At 38.0% G+C, this 19,807-nt stretch overlaps 1 protein-coding gene across 2 annotated transcripts in view; it reads right to left on the minus strand.

Annotated features, from left to right (window-relative positions):
- The window catches only part of BCKDHB (branched chain keto acid dehydrogenase E1 subunit beta), a 211,361-nt gene that overhangs the window by 170,966 nt on the left and 20,588 nt on the right, over positions 1–19,807 (minus strand). For both annotated transcript variants that reach the window (XM_012769130.2, XM_012769131.3), the window contains exon 3: positions 19,153–19,221. In XM_012769130.2, coding sequence (XP_012624584.2) covers positions 19,153–19,221 — 69 coding nt within the window. The remainder of the gene's footprint in view (positions 1–19,152; positions 19,222–19,807) is intronic.

Here is a 19,807-nt window from a genome sequence, read left to right on the forward strand (position 1 = left end):
TTCTTTTTAATCTTCTTTCATTTATATGGAAATGAGATGTTTCCTAAAACATATCTGTGCCCAGTACCTACGTCAACACCAAAGCTCAAAGCACACAAATTCCTCCAGCTGATTCCTGACTATAAGTGAAAACAGCATGCCAACATCATCTAAAACCCATGTGCGTCATTCACCAAGGAGGACATTACCAAGCTGTCAATTTCAATTAACCTGCCCAGCTTTATAAATAGCCTAAACTTCCCTATCTAAATAGCTTGGTGCCCTTTTCTCAGAAGCAAAGGGAACAACATGACAAAGAAGCATGAAAAATAAATGAGCTTTCCCCTTTGTAAACAAGAGAGAGTTGACATTAAATGACTTCTAAGTCCAAACTGAAGAGCCATTAATAAAATAAAGTGCAAGAGAATGAAGAATCAGTTTTAAGCAGAAAGTAAATAACATTCACTAGGTATATCTGATCTGCTCTTTTTAAAATATCTGTGAGTCTCACTGCTATTGGAACTAACTCAAGGCTCTCGTACAGGCAGCGTTAAACAAAGATGCCATAATTACAACCCTTAATATTGTCTCAAATGCAATGCAATTTAGAAGCTCCCAAATGACTGATGTTTGGCCAAAGAGAAAACAAGTTGGTTTTGAAAATTAAATTATATCATTCTACTGTAAGTCTGAAATGCTTTATAGTTTTTATAACTTACAGCATTATTATTTCTTATGCTACTTCTAGATGTTTCTACCTCTAAAATCAATTATAACCAACAAATCCTATACATCACTTCTACAATCCAATTGCTTGTATACAATATTTTTCTAGTTTATATTCCAGTTAGTAAATAAAAGCAGAATCAGAAAATGCATTAATGAAATGTATCAAAAAGCAGGAAGCAACTGGTATGGATCATTAATCAGGCTAGTGAACCCATTAATCCATCTAACTAATATTCCATTGTGTGGAAAACACAGTTGACCCATATTAATCTTAGGTAAAAAAAAAATAAAAGTGTGAACTCACATGTGAATAATATGCTTATACACATGTGCCATCCAGGTGATGCTTAACAGGCTTGTCAAATACAGCATAATATAACACAGCACCACCTCACATACATCTTAGGTATTCAGCTCACTGAAATATCTAGAACACAATCAAAAACTAAGAAGTAAGTTAAATAAAAAAGATTTGGGAACAATCAAAAAAGATGACGAAGTTGATTGACTACACTTAGAAGAGGTCCCGTAAACCTTCACTCACAGTAGCTTTAGAAAACTCCATTAGAACTCATTCACTGATGCACAATGCACTTACTGTGTCTGTGAAATGAATCATCATTTTATTTCCTTTATTTGCACTAAATTGTGACAACTGACTTCCCATTCTCCATTCAGTCTATCTTTGTTTGGCACCATTATGGGCATCATGGAAGATATGAAGATGAACTACACGTATATATATGTAAATACATGGTAGAAAAATATAATGAGTTATAGGGACAGTGCCAGATGGAAACAGACAAAGACGATTAAAAGGAATTACTTCTAGGTGGCAAAGGCTGTGAGGAAGATGTGCAGAATCTGGAAGTAAATATTGAATCTCAAGCAGAGATAGGGCTTTCTTGAGGGGTAGAAATAGTGTAAAAAAGGCATGGAAGACTAAATCAACCAGTGGGTGGTGTGGGTGCAGCCAAGAATACGGGGGTGGGGGGGGGACTGAAGCTAGAAACAAAAGTCTTATACTAAGCTAAGAAAACTGGCCTTCACCATTAAGCATGGAGAAGATTTTAAGCAAAGAAGTGTTGTGATCGGAGCTGTTTTTGGGGAAAATTAATCTCACAGGTATATGTAATATAAACTAGACTATGAAGGAAAGTGAGAACAAGGACTCTTATGACAATTATTATAATCATTCAGATCAAAAGTAATGAGAGCGTGAACTATGATAATGGGAGGACAGACAGTAGTGAGAGAAATCTCAAAGTAAAACTAACAGAACTTGACAGCTCTGAAGTCTTAAACCTGAGTTGATTTGAGGATCCATAAGCAGGATCTTAGATGGAGGCAGAGCTTAAATGTCACCATACATAAGAAAGTGCAAGCAAAAAGGTTTCTACATTGATCTGAAACTGAAAAATATACATGCAGAAGGATGTATTTCACTTGAAATAAAGTGGATATAGACACCTTTTTTTAAAATTTCAGATCCATTTTTAAACAAAAGGTCAGTGTCGCAGCACTCTGAGAGGCCGAGGCGGGTGGATCGCTCAAAGTCAGGAGTTCAAAACCAGCCTGAGCAAGAGCGAGACCCTGTCTCTACTAAAAATAGAAAGAAATTAATTATCCAACTAAAAATATATAGAAAAAATTAGCTGGACATGGTGGCGCGTGCCTGTAGTCCCAGTTACTCGGGAGGCTGAGGAAGAAGGATTGCTGGAGCCGAGGAGTTTGAGGTTGCTGTGAGCTAGGCTGACATCACGGCACTCTAGCCTGGGCAATAGAATGAGACTCTGTCTCAAAAAAAAAAAAGGGGGTCAGGGGAGAGCCAGAAAGTGTCATGAAGCATTGGAAGAATTTACTTTGACCCAAATCAGATGGCCAGCTAAAATAAGCTAAGTACTGAGCATAATCTAACATTTCAGAATTAAGGAAATCCATATTGATTCTGTTTGATACTACAGGATTTAATCTATCTCCTTGGAGCTTCGGTTTTCTCTACTTATCCATGGAAATTGCTTTATTTAGGTCATCAAGTCACCAATGGCCTCCTAATGGCAAAGCCCAACAGAAATGATCCAATATCTTTTATTCAATATTTAACCCTTCATTATTGCCCTGGACCCTTTCTTCTCCATTTGTTTCAACTTCCAAAAAATCATAAATTCTATAAATTCTCCTTGATGGACTCTTCATCACGGGCACCTTCCTGGCTCATCTTCCCTCCACTGCCATAGCTCTGACTCTCATCACCTCTCAGAAAGATGCAGTGGATTTCAAAGTGTCATTCTTAGACTGGCAGCAGCAGCTGCACCTGTCAACTTCTTAGATGTAAACATTCTCGAGCCCCATCTCAGACCTACTGAATCAGAAATCCTAGGGGTGGAATTCAGCAATCTATGATTTAACAAGCCTTCCAAGGGCTCCTGATGCACGCTGAAGTTTTAAAAACCCTGGACTCAGCCAACACCTCACCTCTGGTCTCCCTGCCTTCAGTCTCAGTTCCCCCATGCTGTGGCCAGAGTAACATTCCAAAGTACCAATTTAATCACTCCACTCACCACCCTCTGTGACAGTCTTCACAATGTATGAAGCTCTTTTAAACAGAAAAAAGAAAATAATAGACATCAAATGTTAAATTATTTGTATTCTAATGCTACTTAAATTTATACAAATATAAATGTTTTATGAAACTAGCAATAACTCCTTATATTTCTTGAGCATATACAACAGTAAAATCATTTTATTCAAAGAAAACACAACACCAATACAATGAACATTAATTAGAAACCAGGTTCTTCTGAAAAGCTTAATCATAGAAAGATGAGGTCTCAGGCCTGGTTCTACTGTGAGACCTTGAGGAAGTTGCTTAACCTCTTTGTGTCTCAGTCTCTCTATCTGCAAAGCAGGATAACAAGAGAACTAACTTTACAGGATTGTGAGGATTAGGTAAGTTAATATATGTAAAGTTCTAAGAACAGTGCTGGGCATGTAAAAAGCACTATATGAGTTTGCTGCTACTATTATCATCACCACCACTATCATTATCAATATTATTATATTAATGTAGCAAATGCCTGTGCATTAAAGCATAGTACCAACTGCTAATTGTCCCCCAATACTCATTCTCCTCTCTTCTACAGTAAGAGAACCCCAGCATCTTAACTGAGCAGATATCCACACAGAATAAAGACTACGTTTCCCAACCTCCCTTACATCTAGATGTATTGTACCCTCTCCTTGGAGAATTAACCTGTAGGATTCTGCCAGGTAGTGGAGGGAAGCTGGAGATCAGAAGGCTTCTCAAAAAGACTTTCAACCAATTCTCCTCATTCTAGAGCGACATCCCCCTCATCCCTATTCCCAGAGGTACTTGATATTGCTAGTTCCTGACCCTTTGGGTAATTCTTTGACGTAAACCAGACTGGTTCTTGGCTGCCCCCACTGCCAACTCCAGATTTTGTTTTTCCAAGGCTACTAAGCCCTTCACCTTCTAGCTTCCAACATTTTGTTCCAATTGTCTCCAATCTCATTCTCCCCATCCTTGTGGATTTAGGGCTTTACAAAAGAAGATCCCTTGACATTTCAGTGGCGTTTGAGAGGGAACAAAAGTAGGCATGTATGTTCAGTTGTTTCTTTTTCCAGAAGTCTCAGCTGCCATTTTCTATCGAAACTCGCAGCGCACAATTTAATTCACACTCTGTCATTTAAGTTCTACCCTAAATAAAAGAAACAAAGTTACTGGGCATTACTTACATAGTTTTATATTGTTATTTCATTCTTACCCTGTTATTTTACTTACAATGTAATTTTGCTTTGGCGTATGTATACTGTGATTTCCTTAAAAGCAGGGCCACATCTTAAAAATTTTAGTACCTTCTAGAGTAGTAGTTCTCAAACTTGGCTGCACATTTGGATCACCTGGGGACCTTTTAAAGCTCTAACACCCTGGCTACATTCCATACCAGTAACTCAGAATCTCTGAGGCAAGACCTAAGCATCATTCTTGCAATATATAGGCAAGGTCGGGAAGCAGTGCTGTAGAGTGAACAGGGTTGCAGCTGTCTGAGACCTATTTCAAACACTCATCCCACATGAGTGCACACATACAACTGGAAGCTGTCTACCTTCCAAGCAGGGCATCTCCAGCAAGCTCTCAGAGCTAATAACTTGGTCTCTGTAACCAGAAAAATAACCCACATTATCCCAGGACATACTAAAGACAATCTATAGACAAAGGTAGGTGACGGTGAGTCTACTCACCAAATGACACTATAATATTAGCAACCTACTTCCTGTGCCCACTAGTCCAGGGGTCCCAAACCTATGGTCAGTTGTATAATTATTTCATTATATGTTACAATGTAATAATAATAGAAATAAAGTGCACTATAAAGTAATGTGCTTGAAACATCCTGAAACCGTCCCCCCAACTCCCCCGTCCGTGGAAGAATTGTCTTCCATGAAAACAGTCCCTGATGCCAAAAGGACTAGGAACCATTGCATTAGTCAATGTGGTCATGGCAACAGTCAACACCAGCCTTTCTCTACTGAGTGTACGTCAGCCCATCACTGCCTTGTTATCCCTTCACTACTAGCAAGCAGTTGGCCCAGAATTCATATCACGTGTGTGAATGGAACCAGGACTATTTTGAGTGGCACACGTCCAGTTCTACAGAAACTATAACACAGACCCAAACAAATAAAACCGATGGAGTTGCCAGGCAGCAGAGGCTCCAAAATATCTATACAGGAGAAGCTTAGGAGAATCATTCCAGTTGGAAACTGAAGCCAGAAGGCTTGTCTTAAATGTACATGTTCATAGCACACCCCTTATTTTTACTTAGATTTGATGTGTGCGTGAGATGGTTTGGGGAAATTCATGAAGATTAAAGTCCCCTCAAGCACCCCTGATATCACAATGTTAGCAAAGGCAGGAACCATCAATCCATCTGTCACTGTACCATCAACACCGGCCTTTTCTCTTCCCTTTTTTTTTGTTGTTGTTGTTCTCCAGAGGCTGGACATCGGTCAACTGACAGCTGTGCATAGTGATAACAAGAAGAGAACAGACAAGGCAAGACACTAACCAACTGTTAAAGCCTCCAGAAGAGGGACTCACAAGAGAAAAATAGATTCACAAGAGAAAATAGATTGTGGTCTGGAAGGGAGAAAATACAACCAGTGCTAAGAAATGGATCTAATCCTTTAGCAGTTCAGCAGAAATTAAAGGCCAAAACAGATACAAATAATACCAAAAGGGAACCTACAGAAATATAACTGAGCAAGCAAATTCTGTTTGTTATGTACCTGAAAGTCATGTATTTATGTACAACTCTCAAAAAGAATGATGCCTATTCTCTGATCCTGTACTTCCTTGGAACATGGAGCTTATTCTGCGAAAAACAGGAAGTAGGATGGAAATAACAATAGCAGTGGCATGGCACTGTACTGCTACAGGAAATTTTAAACAGTGAAAGACTGTACAGTACTTGGCTATTGCTCCCTTGAAAAATGAATACCAGGAAGCTAAGTACTTAAGCTGGAAAAACTGGGAAAAAATTTTACTGAAATTTTACTTTCCTGAAATCTTTAAATGTAATGGAAGCTACAGCCAGGTTGTGAACTGTCTTCTGATCCATGCCCTAAGAAAGAGATAATGTGAACTAGATATGAGGACAAATAAAGGTAATTTGGCCAGAACTGAATAAAGGAACCAAATAATCTCACTGAGATTATTTGGTTCAAATTCTGCTTGCAAGTACCTGAGAGAAATCAGAAGAGGCTGGGTAGGTTGGAAGCTCCCAAGAGATCCAGGTTCCCCTCCTGATTCACTTTCAGCAGATTGTAAGATGAAAGAAGCTAATGTAGGGATAAGGCAGAAAACGAAGGTCTAGAGGGCTTAAGTACAGCCATTTTGGCTGATACTAGACCCTAACTACCCTAAACAAGTGCCCAGCAAGTCATTAGCCCTGGAATACCCAAGGGTGGATGAATTACTAAACAGATGCCTTAGAAACTGTTTTTGCTTATCTTTCTGTGACAACAGTTTATTATTAACTTTTATAGCCTGAGCATAAGACAATGCTGGTCATATACAGCTGTTTCCTAACAGGGTTTTTGAACACATAAAAACATTACCACTACTGGGCATCTACCCAAAGGAAAAAAGACATCTGCACTCAAATGTTTATAGCAGCACAATTCACAATTGCAAAGATGTGGAAACAACCCAAGTGCCCATCAATACATGAGTGGATTAATAAAATGTGGTATATGTATACCACGGAGTACTATTCAGCCACAAAAGCAATGGTGATATAGCAACTCTTGTATTATCCTGGATAGAGCTGGAACCCATTCTACTAAGTCAAGTATCACAAGAATGGAAAAACAAGCACCACATGTACTCACCAACAAATTGGTACTAATTGATCAACACTTATGTACACATATGGAAGTAGCATCCGTCGGGTGTCAGGCAGGTAGCAAGGGGGAGCAGGGGATGGGTAAATGCACACCTAATGGGTGCGGTGCGTGCTCTATGGAATGGGCATGCTTGTAGCTCTGACTTGGGTGGTGCAAGTGCAGTATAGGTAAACTAAACATTTATACCCCTGTAAAATTTTGAAATAAAAAAACAGTACCATTCTCCCATAAGGGGTTCCCTTCTGCTCAGGAAAGGATCCCTAGTCTGTGGAGTAGGATCTGTTGTCTCTCTCTCTCAATAAACTTTCTTTCACTAGTTGGCTTGCTCTCGAATTCATTCCCTGCACAAAGCCAAAAACCCACCTGGCGAGTTTAGGGGGCCTTCCTCCCTTCATTGGGACACCCCCTGCAGCAAAGCCATTCTAGAGAACACAACTAATGCATAATTGTACGCCAATATATTGAACTCTTCTCATTTTGTATAAAGAGTTACATATTGTAAGCAGAAATATAACTTTATTTGACATATATGTACAGAATAATTAAAAGCTAAATGGCTAATAGTCCTTGGGCTAAATAAAACTTTGCAGATCTTTATTTGCCAAAAGAAAAGGTATCTTTTCAAGCAAATAACTGAGCTGCTTTATTGGACTTATGAATTTATTGAGAACACTGTGGAAGTTTTCTTTTTTATGTCCATCCTATCAATGTTTAATTTGGATTTAAAGAAATGCAATGGGTTTATGCCATTTAACATGCTTTTTCTTCCTTTGATTAAAGAATTAAGATGTTCCAAAGTGACTTAAAGTTTCCTTTTGTCATGCCTTAAGAGGGGCTTTATTTAAAAACAAAAATAATAAGGCCGGGCGCTGTGGCTCACGCCTGTAATCCTAGCTCTTGGGAGGCCGAGGCGGGCGGATTGCTCAAGGTCAGGAGTTCAAAACCAGCCTGAGCAAGAGCGAGACCCCGTCTCTACTATAAATAGAAAGAAATTAATTGGCCAACTGATATATATATAAAAAATTAGCCGGGCATGGTGGCACATGCCTGTAGTCCCAGCTACCCGGGAGGCTGAGGCAGAAGGATCACTTGAGCCCAGGAGTTTGAGGTTGCTGTGAGCTAGGCTGACGCCACGGCACTCACTCTAGCCTGGGCAACAAAGCGAGACTCTGTCTCAAAAAAAAAAAAAAAAAAAAATTAATAAAGTCTCCCTTTGTGTTTGAAGAACTTCCACTTTTTCAAGAACAAAATGCTCAAATGCGGAGTCTATAGGATTGTGATTAAGAATGTAATACTAGGTTTGTGTGTGTTCCATTTGGCTTAGAAACAAGTTTCTTTCTTTCTGTTAGACTCCAAGCTGGCAAATAACAGAAAAGAGAGAAGATGGGTTAAATGAGCCACCTGCCCAGAAACTGAGAAGAAATTCCTTATTACTAAAGATACTTGAGCTTCCAGGAGCCAAACTACAGAATAAGAATTGTTTGGCTAATTTACGATTGGCCAGATGCCACCAATCCTGGCTGGCAGCCAGAGGACCTGGAAGGGAGGGATGGCAGGATGCCACAGGAGAAGGTCAAGCACTTCATTGCTCAAGCTGCCTTTGGGTGTAGCTGCTCACCAGGAAACCGAAGACTTTTGTCCAACAAACTTCCCCGCTGATTTCTTAGCACAGGATATTTGCCAGCCTTTACCTATCTGATCCTTCATCAACTAGGCCAACTGAGAAATTTCATCTACGTAAAACAGGAACAGAAAACAAAGCACTGTGCTCCAACCCTCTATGACTTTTACATAAGCAGTCTCACTCAACAAATACCTGGCAAATGATATTAATCCTGTCCTCCATGCAGGGCTGTTTTTGCTGGCTTCTCCTATTTTTCCTAGGGAATTTAATTATTATTATTATTATTAGTTATGTGATTTTATAACTGCATAAAAGTCAATACACAGTGGAAATCCAAGTTAGAATTAGAGGCACAAAATGTCTTGCTATATAATAACCTATACATTTAGATTCAAACTTCCTGAGATAGTTAAGTGACTTCAGGCCAGTGACAATATCAACCTAGTATGTACACCCAATGTCAACATGAGGTTGCCATATAGCTCCCGTGGCTCTCAGGCATGCAACTTCTAGAAGGAAGAGAATTCTCAGTTTTAATTTAACAGACTTTGTGATCTGTTTCCTCATGGTGAACAAAATGGGATAGGAAAATACAAGCATTCCTAGATATTGACCAATCTGAACTGTTCCATAAAAAGTATTATATTGATCCTCTTTCAGCCTTGATAATTTTAAGGATCTAAATTGGCTATATTTACTGATATTCTTCACTGGGTTGTTTTTTTTTTTTGTAATTTTGAAGAATTTGGTAGAACTGTTAAATTGATAATCCCCAAGGTCCTCTGAGAAACTAAAATCAAGGAAGAGGCAATGCTGTTTGAAGAAAAAAAAAAAAAAGAACTATTTTTCATAACTCGTTTGATCCAAGCTACTCTACAAATCTCCAAAATATAACAGCAGTGGCAGTGGGCCCATTTTTAATTCTTTCACGGCCTGTGGCTTTTCTTTGAAAAAGAGGAAAATGACTCTGACAAAAGATAAATAAATATAATTGTCTTAAACAACTAGGTCAAGGAAGTATAAAAGCAAAATTTTTTCCCACACCCTGTCTCCCACTGCAGCCAATACTGGAGCATGGGAATCAAAGGGGTAAAGAATAATCACTACTACATTTTTCAAATTTGTCAAAATCACAAATTTTATTATTATATTGTTTTCTATGTTTTTTTCCATTCTCCTACCCCAAAGGGACACCTGTGGCCTTCTAAATGGTATTATTATATGTGAAAGAAAAGTGCTAAATACATAATTACAGTACTCATATTACCATGTTCTAATCTGCCTTTACATAGGATCAGCATACCCAGGGATAGAAAGAAGTCGCTTGATACCTGTTATTCAACAAGAACAATAATACAGAGACAGTATTTATAACTCTCCTTAGGATTAATGTGAGTCATCTTTTCAGTGGATGGCATTTTATGTTAAACATCTCTTAAAATTTCAATATATATTTGTATTTTTTTATTTTTTAATCTAATATTTCTTACTCACTAAAAGAAATTTCTACTATATGCATCCATTTCCACATCGTCTATGGCTGAAATGGAAGGTTCAAAGCAAAAAGAAAAGCCTATAATTCAAAAATTATATTTGAATCAAATAAGAAACAGTTCTGAATATGCAAGCAGTAAAGAAAAATCACTAGCTTCGATGTACAAAAATTAGAAAGTGAGCTGTCAAAAAGTAAGCAATTAAAAATATCTAGTCATGTACCCTAATTTAAGAAATACTAACTATTAAAAGGAAAAAAGTCTGTGTTCATCCCTCACTAAAAGGTACTTGTCTGCAAGAGGTTTTTCAGAAGACTAAGCATAAGATTTGGGAAGTGAATTTAGCAACATCACCCCGAATGTTAAGTGGATGTGTGATTCATGTCATACTTTAACAATGAAAATGTAAAACAAAAGATCCTTTATTCTCTTTCTCTCTACATATATATACATATGTATTGCTCTTAATAAAATATAGTTTTTTTCCTAATTCTTAATTGTGAAGTTTAAAAAGGTATATGAATCAATTTTATTTTTTCTGACAATAATTACCGATAGTCCCATTTTTCCCAGCCCACCTTAATCCAAGTCCACTTTCCAAGCCCCTGCTGATGCTCACATTTGAAAATTTCAAAAGCATGGCATTACCAAATAAGGTTGAGAAAAAAGTGACATAAGGGCATTGCATTCTAAATGATGCTTAAAGTGTCAAAGAGAACACCTGTTGGCAGCTCTAACATTTATTGTTTAATCAATTAAGAGGAAAAAATAGTTAAAGCAGCAGCTGCTACCCCAGAACAACTTAACACACTCAGAAAATCTAATCCACAAGAGAATCACAAAAAGAGAATTTTTTCAAACTTTTTAATATGGATTTCTAATACCTAGCTTCTTCTTACTCCAGGAATAAGCAAAACCTTTGAGTTCTGCTTTATTAGAATTCCTTATATTTCTTATATTTTTATATAAATGAGTGGCTCTTTTATAAATAAGAAGGGGAAAAAATACAGTACAAAAAGCCGAGAACTGTGTTTTAGGAAGTTTGAGCTCCAGACCTGGCTCACCCACTTACCACTGGGCAACATAGTAACACTGACCTCTCAGAACTTCAGATTCTACATTAGGTGGAGAGAGACCAGATAAGGGTTTCCCAGCCCTGGTACCATTGACATTTGGGGCCAGATAGTTCTTTCGTGGGAGAGGGCTGTCCTGTGCATGGTAGGATGTTTGGCAGCATTTCTGGTCTCTATCCACTAGATGCCAATGGTATCCCCCAGTTGTGACAACCAAAAGTATCTCTGCACACTGCCAAAACCACCATTAGTTAAGAACTACAAGACTATGTAAATCCTCAATTTCTCTCCAGCTCTACAAAATATATTAAATATATTAAATATTAAATATATTAAATATCATATTTGCTTAAATGTTATTTGTTAAGCTACTGGTCAACAAGCCAACTGTGAGAATACTCATTTTGATTTTTAGAGAAATTAAAAATATAGTGACCACTTGTACCAATTCTAATTTCAGTAAATTCTAAAATCTTTATTTGGGAAAAATTTACAAAAGGTCATCCAAGCAATAAGTAAGAGAAAAATAATATAAATGAAGAATGTGTCAATAATATTTTCATTCCATTTTCAATGGTAACTCCTTCAACTAGAAAAAAATAAGAAATAAAAAGAAAAGCATATTGCTGGATCATATCGAAATTCCAATTTGGGAGGGGAACTGCCCTACTATTTTCCAAAGTGGCTGCACTACTTTTACATTCCCATCAACAGTGCACAAGGGTTCCAATTTCATCACATCCTCAACAACATTGTATTTCTAATTTTCTTGGTAACAGCCATCCTTATGCGTATGAAGTGGTATTCCAGTATGAGGGTGATTTGTATATCCCTAATAATTAGTGATGTTGAACATCTTTTCATGTGCTTGTTGGTTTATATATCTTCTTTGGAGACATGTCTCCTCAAGTCATTTACCTATATTTTAACTGGACTGTTGGTTTTATTCTTACAGTTTTAGAAGCTCTCTCTATATTCTGGATATTAATACTTTATTTGTTATGTGATTTGCAAATATTTTTTCCTGCCACAGTTTTGATTACTATGGTTTTGCAGTAAGTTTTGAAATAAGGAAGTGTGAGTCCTCCAACATTGTTCTTCAGAATTGAAAGCAGTGACACAAACAGCTATTTATGTATCTATGGTTATAGCAGCATTGTATATAATAGCCAAAGAGCAGAAGCAACCTAAATGTTCATGGACAGATGAATGGATAAACAAAATATGCTCTGTGTGTGTGTGTGTGTGTGTGTGTGTGTGTATAAAATGAAGGATGTTTTGATACTATAACACGGATGAATCTTGAAGACTTTATGCTAAATGAAATAAGCTCATCACAAAAGAACAAATACTGTATGATTCCACTCATATGAGGTACTTAGAGTAGTCAAATTCATAAAGATAGAAAGTAAAATGGTGGTTGCCAGGGGCTGGGGTAGAGAAAATGGGGAATTATTGTTTGATGGGTATAGCGTTTCGGTTTTGCAAAATGAACAAAGTTCTAGTGATAGATGACCACGTGGTGCTGGCTGCACAACAATGTGAACGTACTTAAGACCCCTGGTATGTATACTTAAAAATGGTTAAAATGGTAAATTTTGTGTTATATATATTTTACCACAATTTTTAAAAAACACATTAATTAAGCACTGAGGGGGAAAAAACATATTAAACATCTTCTTTGTCCAGTTTTGCCACCTGTGTCCTTTTAGAAAACAAAGGAATATTGTAATACCAGGAGCGATTTAAAGTACCTGACACTCCAAGTAGAAGAAAGAAAAACACTTAAAGCTACTAACACTCCTTTAAAAATATGTTTTAATACGTATCCTAGAAAAAAAGGTTTACATCAACCTATTAAGACCTGTTTTCACTCCAAATTCCTCAGTTAGACATCTTATAATTTATATCTGGTACTCAATCTGCTTTTTTGAAGTCATAAATATATACACTTCAAGAGGGGAAATAAATCATATACATATTCCATTTTCCTAAGGAATTTTTTTTCATGAATTTTACCAAGTTTTTCTTTAGTAAAATTAGCTTCAACTGCCCAGAGGCCAAAGCCCTGTCTCACAGACTGCCACTCTTCAGTGGAACCCTGACACTAAATCCAAGAGTATGATTATCACCCACATAGCCCTATCTTTGCAACAGGAACATATAAAGGGAGGGTCACTTTTTCTGTTGAAGATGTTAATGTCATAATCCATGAAAAAGTATAAAAGATCACTCAAAAGATTTTGCTTACAGCCTTCGACTTTAAAATTCATTATGCGTTTCTTGCTCTTACCCTATAATCCTATCTTTCTCTCTTCAATAAACTTCATTTTTGTGCTTGCCTAAAAAATAAATAAATAAAATTCAGTATGCTAGAAAGGTAACTTCTTAAGAAAAACTGCCATGGTTCCAAGATGATATAATAATTGTCATATTCAAAAAACTTCTAAATGTAAAAGGAAATCAAAGCATAAAAAAATTGTGTTCCTTCTTTTTAAAAATAAATAAAAGCACAAGGATAACCTGAGTGTGTATGCTGGAAAGATCCATGAGGACCATCTGGTCCTTTCACTTCCATTCACTAATGAGGACACTAAGACCCAAAGTCAACTCCCAAATATTGGTATATCATAGACGAAACTTGCCTTCTCCAATGCCTGTCCTAGTTTTCCTTCCAGACTTCAGCGTATTAAAGTATCTGGTTATACAATTTCTGTGATGTTTACATAAGAAAACAAGTAAGTGGTTATATTAGTTTTCCCAAGCGGTTATGACAGGCCACACTTGTGGTGCAAAGGAATGAATACAGTAATGGAAAAACATCAAGTTCCATGAAAAGACAGATGGTTAGGCCTGTTGACTAATTCAGCAAGTCCTCTGCTGTGGCTTTTCTCACCTCATTCTCATCCAATAAGTGGGCCAAATATAGTCTAAGAACCACAGCCAAACAATGCCTATATCAGTACAGAATAGCATTAAATAAAAACACCTTGGTTCAAATCCAGGTGCCCCCTCCAAAAAAAAAAAAAAAAAACACCTTGAACCTGACACGCCAAAGTCTTATATGAATGAAACACACACACTGTCTCTCTGTGAGTGAATGACAGTAATGAGGACGATTTTGCATATGACGTGACTCTGTCTCATTACTTACAAAAATGAAAGCAGGTGTGGCATTTGGCATCAAATCACACATACCCTACAATCGACCACCTTCAACTGCCTCTCCTATCCTCACTTCTATCCTCACTTCGCTATACTCCTCCTCCTCCTAGTTCTAATTGTTGCTCCTGATCTCATTGCCTAAAGAGGTTAAAGCTGCCATTTGGTACAAATGTGCTGATGGGATGTACTATTCTATTTCTTTCCATTTTCGAAGCACCCATATTATTTTGTCCTATCAAAAGATGGAGAAGGAGGAGAGAATCAGCTCAATGTTGCTAAACCCACACTCATCTGGATCATCAGGAATAAAAAACTGCTCTATGTCTCCCTCCCTTTTTTTTTTATAGCATTGCCTCTAATTATGCAATTCTTTCTTTTTTGTATTAAGCAGTATTCAGCTTTCCAGTATTATGTCAGTAATTCGCACCGCAACCCTTCAAATTCTATCTTCTGATGGAGTATCAAAAGCTTCGCAGCAGTTCCAGAATACTAGTACAATGCAAATAGGAATGGTCTCATTTCAAAGTGTAGGCTGCCACCTACTGACCGTGCCCTCTTCCAACTCAACACTCAGTTCTCCCCACAAAGCTGATTCCTCACAAGAAGTTTCCTTTACAAAGTCATTTAATGCAATGTAATGACTTTGGTGTTGTATTGAGCTATAGCAATATAATCTTTTAGTTATTTTAAATACAAATTCTCTTAACTTAAAAAAAAAAAAGAATGCTAAGCAGACATGTTTCTGTATAGTAAAAGTTCCTCACCTATACTCAAAACAGCAGAGAATTTTTTTTAAGTATGTGAGTTTTTTAACTATGCAAGAAAAATTTATTTTAATATATATTTCTCTTCACCATTTCCTTTATTCTTCAATTCTGAAAACAGATAACTCACTCTCATTGGAGAGTAGTGGTGATTTAACTATTTATCTTGATCAACATCAACCTGGAATTACTAAAAGTTTGAATTCACAGTCCTAAAGCTGTCATAAAAATTCACAGCAGCTGCTGACAATAAAGCCAAAAGAGTTAATTAACCATTGATTAGCTCAGACCCCTGCCATGTAGACAGAAATCTGCAGGTGCCCTCTTAGAGTCCTGGACTTTTGCAAGTAAGAGTGAGTTTCTCCCTGTTTTAACCTATTTGTTAAGAAAAAAAATAATCAAACCAACACAAAGAGTTAAAGGGAGATAAGGAAATCTGCTTTCTGAGACAGTAGGCCACTGTCTTAGTAAGAGAGCAAAGGGCAAATTCACTCAACAACAGTCACTTAATATTAATAACTACTGCCTGACACAAAATTAGGTGCTAGTGATGCACAGATAGCTTAAAGATCTGTTGCCTCTGAGAAGCTGTCTGGTGTGGAGATACAGTAAGGAGACCATTACAATATAACTTGCAAAATTTGAAAGATGCAGTCTGACCAGTGATAAAGTAGTACCTGAGACTGCTTGGAGATAAAGAAAGAGCTTCACAGAGGGGCCTTTTGAAGGAGAAATCGTAGTCTGCCTGGTAGTCAGATGAAGAAGAGAGATCTAGATACCATGTGCAAAGGAAGAGAGGCGGAAAAGAGCAGAGGGCTTAGGGGAAACAGTAATACAACATTAGCAAAAAAATAAAGGGAATGGGGTCAGGTAGCTACTTAAGTAGATCACAAAATCTTCTGTATATTCTGCTAAGAAATGTGCATTTTAGAATGATCCCACTGGCAACAACATAGAGAATAGATTGGAGGGAGGAGGAGACTAAAGGAAGGGTGATTACTAAGAAAAGAAATGAAACTCTCCAGGCAGAGAAAATAAAATATCTGAAGTACCAGGGCAGTAGGAATGGAAAGGAAGGGCCAGGTCATAAATAAACTATGAAGATAAAATTGTAGGACTTGGCTGAATGTGGGGAATAATGAAAAAGAAAGACACTAGGATATCCCCAGCTTTCTGGCTTAGGTAACTGAATAGATGGTGATATATTCATAAAATAGGAAATGCAACAGGAGTCATGGATTTGCTGGGTAGCTATAATGAATTTAGCTTTGGAAATTCTGAGTTTGAAGTGGCTTTGGAACATCAAGGTGAAGAGTGCAGTAGAATACTGAATGTCTCAATCTGAAGCTCAGGACAGAGGTCTGAACTAGAGCTAGAAATTCAGAAGTCACTAGTGTGTGAACAGCAGGCAGCATGAACAAAATGCCCCAGACAGAATGGGTACAGTAATGCCATGGATGAGAACCTGGGCAGATAGCCAAAGAGGACTCACCCATTTAAATGAGCACACAGCATGCTACCACGCTGAGTCAGGCAAGACAGACCAGTGAAGGCTAAAAAGTGCTCAGCGGCATAGCTGCACCACATATAGAAAAGGTTAAGTTACAAAGTATAATTCTATGTTTGAAATATTAGTTAATATATACAGACATATTCAAATACACTCTAGAAGTATATATACTGAGGTTTGTACAGCGGCAATCTCTAGAAATATGAGCAAGTTTTCTTTTCTTTATGCTTTTCTGTCCTTTCCAAACTTTCTACGGTGTATATGCATTACTTTTAAAATCAAATGTGTAAAGAATTTTAACATTTTTTTAAAGATACAAAAGTTTGGCCAGGCGCGGTGGCTCACGCCTATAATCCTAGCACTCTGGGAGGCCGAGGCGGGAGGATTGCTCGAGGTCAGGAGTTCGAAACCAGCCTGAGCAAGAGCGAGACCCCATCTCTACTATAAATAGAAAGAAATTAATTGGCCAACTAATATATATAGAAAAAAATGAGCCGGGCATAGTGGTGCATGCCTGTAGTCCCAGCTACTCCGGAGGCTGAGGCAGGAGGATCGCTTGAGCCCAGGAGTTTGAGGTTGCTGTGAGCTAGGTTGACGCCACGGCACTCAGTCTAGCCTGGGCAACAAAGCAAGACTCTGTCTCAAAAAAAAAAAGAAGATACAAAAGTCTGTAGGAGTCTGAAAGAGAATAAAGATAATAGTTTGCCCAATTATCTCAAACTCTCAGCACATATTAGAAATAGACGGCTAGGAGAAAGCACAGGGACTAGACTGAGAAACTCAAGCTGCTATAAAGGGAAGATAAAAGAATGAGCTGGAAGTTCCTAATAAGTGAGAAGCAACATGCTATGGTTTCTTGGATTCAAGTATAATATATTAATAACCTCAGAGATAGTAGAGCAGGAAAAGAGACAATTAAAAAAACAATCTTAAAGACCCTCCTCACCCGTACAAACATATAAGCATTAAAGGGCAATGGCAAAGGTAAGAAGAAGGGGAGATGCCAACTCCTCCTAACCCTGACATAACTGCTCCGCTGACTTCTAAATTAGATAAGACTGAGAGAAGAAATAAAAGTCAAAAGCACATCAAAGGTATCCCTATCAGTAAGAGGTCAAAATTCATTCCTTACACAGTAAGTCAAGGGAGTGGGAATTCAAAGATGAGCCAAAACACATTCTGATGGTTCTGAGTCTAATTGTGTCAAATAAAATTAGTAAAACCAACAGGTAGAAGTGCTAGGCATGCCAGGCAAAAGACAGATCAGCTGGGATAAAACAGATAGGAAGGGTAGCATGACGGTTCATTACATGTCTACTTGGCCAGACTATGGTCCCTAGTTATTTAGCCAAACACAAGTCTAGATACTGCTGTGAAGGCATTTTTTAGATGTGATTAACATTTAAATCAGTAAATTTTGAGTAAAGCAGATTACCCTTTAAAAGAGTGGGCCTCATCCAATCTATTTAAGGCCTTCAGAGAAAAGATTGAGCTTTCCAAGCAAAAAGGAATTCAGCCTCAAGACTAAAACATAGAAAACCTGCCTGGGTTTCCACCCAGCCAGAGAGCCTGCCAGTTTGCCCTATGGACTTGCCAACCCCCGCACTGCATGAGCCAATTCCTTAAAAAATAAATCTCTCTCTCTCTCTCTCCCCCACCCCCACAAGATGAAAGCCATATACAGACAGCAACAAGCAGAATCTTTTTTTTTTTTTTTTTTTGAGACAGAGTCTCACTTTGTTGCCCAGGCTAGAGTGAGTGCCGTGGCGTCACCCTGGCTCACAGCAACCTCAATCTCCGGGGCTCAGCGATCCTTCTGCCTCAGCCTCCCGAGTAGCTGGGACTACAGGCATGCGCCACCATGCCCGGCTAATTTTTTTTTTGTATATATATTTTTAGTTGGTCAATTAATTTCTTTCTATTTTTGGTAGAGACGGGGTCTTGCTCAGGCTGGTTTCGAACTCCTGACCTTGAGCAATCCGCCCACCTCGGCCTCCCAAAGTGCTAGGATTACAGGCGTGAGCCACCGCGCCTGGCCAACAAGCAGAATCTTGATCCAGAGGCAATGGAATTGAAACTGGTTAAGGCAAGCAGCGATAAGACACCAAAGGTTCTTGGACAGAAGAATGACATGATAAACAAATACATTTAATGAAGATTATTCTGGAAACTATAATATGTGTAATATGAACTAGATCAGAGGAATGCTAGAGTTAGAACACATTTGGAGAAACCTAAGCCAAAGATTCTGCAGGTAGCTATGGAAGTGAAAAGGCACATCCATACAATGAGGATATGGCAAACAACGTAACATACATATTCTGTATTTTCAGGATCTTGAAGTAAAAGTTCTATAGGAATATAGTCCACACAGGTATTAACTTACCATATTTGTCTCGCAAACCAACAGTGCATCTAAAGACTCCACCAAAGGCAACATCTTCACCAAATATTACTGAAAAACAATATTTAGAGAACATATTTAATAATACCTAAATAATACAATGAGAAATAAGTAATTTAAATATTTACATTTTAAATCATAAAACAGAAACAGGCCATAGATCTAGATCAAGGACTTTCAACGCCTACATTATTGACATTTTAGACCAAATAACTCTTTTGTGGGGGTCTGTCCTGTGCATTGTCAATATATAGCAGCACCCCTGGTCTCTACACATTGGATGACGGTTTCTCAACACACACACACACACACACACACACAGCTGTGACAAAAGTGTATCCACTTACACTGTTAAATGCAAGGCGAGTTGGTGGGGGGAACTATTTACTATTTCTCAACCCCAGCTGAGAAAGTACCACTGATATAGAATCTCATCTTGTTTCACTCATGAAGAAAATGAGGCCAGAGCACTCATTCCAGAGAAGTTGGAAAGTGCCTGGCCAAGTCAGAAAACTAAGGCAGAACTGTGATTCACACTCCAGGCCGCTGATATCTCCTTAGACATAGTTAGTGCATGATAAGGGTCAGCCCTCATCATGAGGACAGGTGAAGGAAAGAGCTGAAGGAAAAGCATCCC

Source organism: Microcebus murinus, chromosome 5 (genome assembly GCF_040939455.1).
Source record: "Microcebus murinus isolate Inina chromosome 5, M.murinus_Inina_mat1.0, whole genome shotgun sequence".
Classification (NCBI taxonomy): domain Eukaryota; kingdom Metazoa; phylum Chordata; class Mammalia; order Primates; family Cheirogaleidae; genus Microcebus; species Microcebus murinus.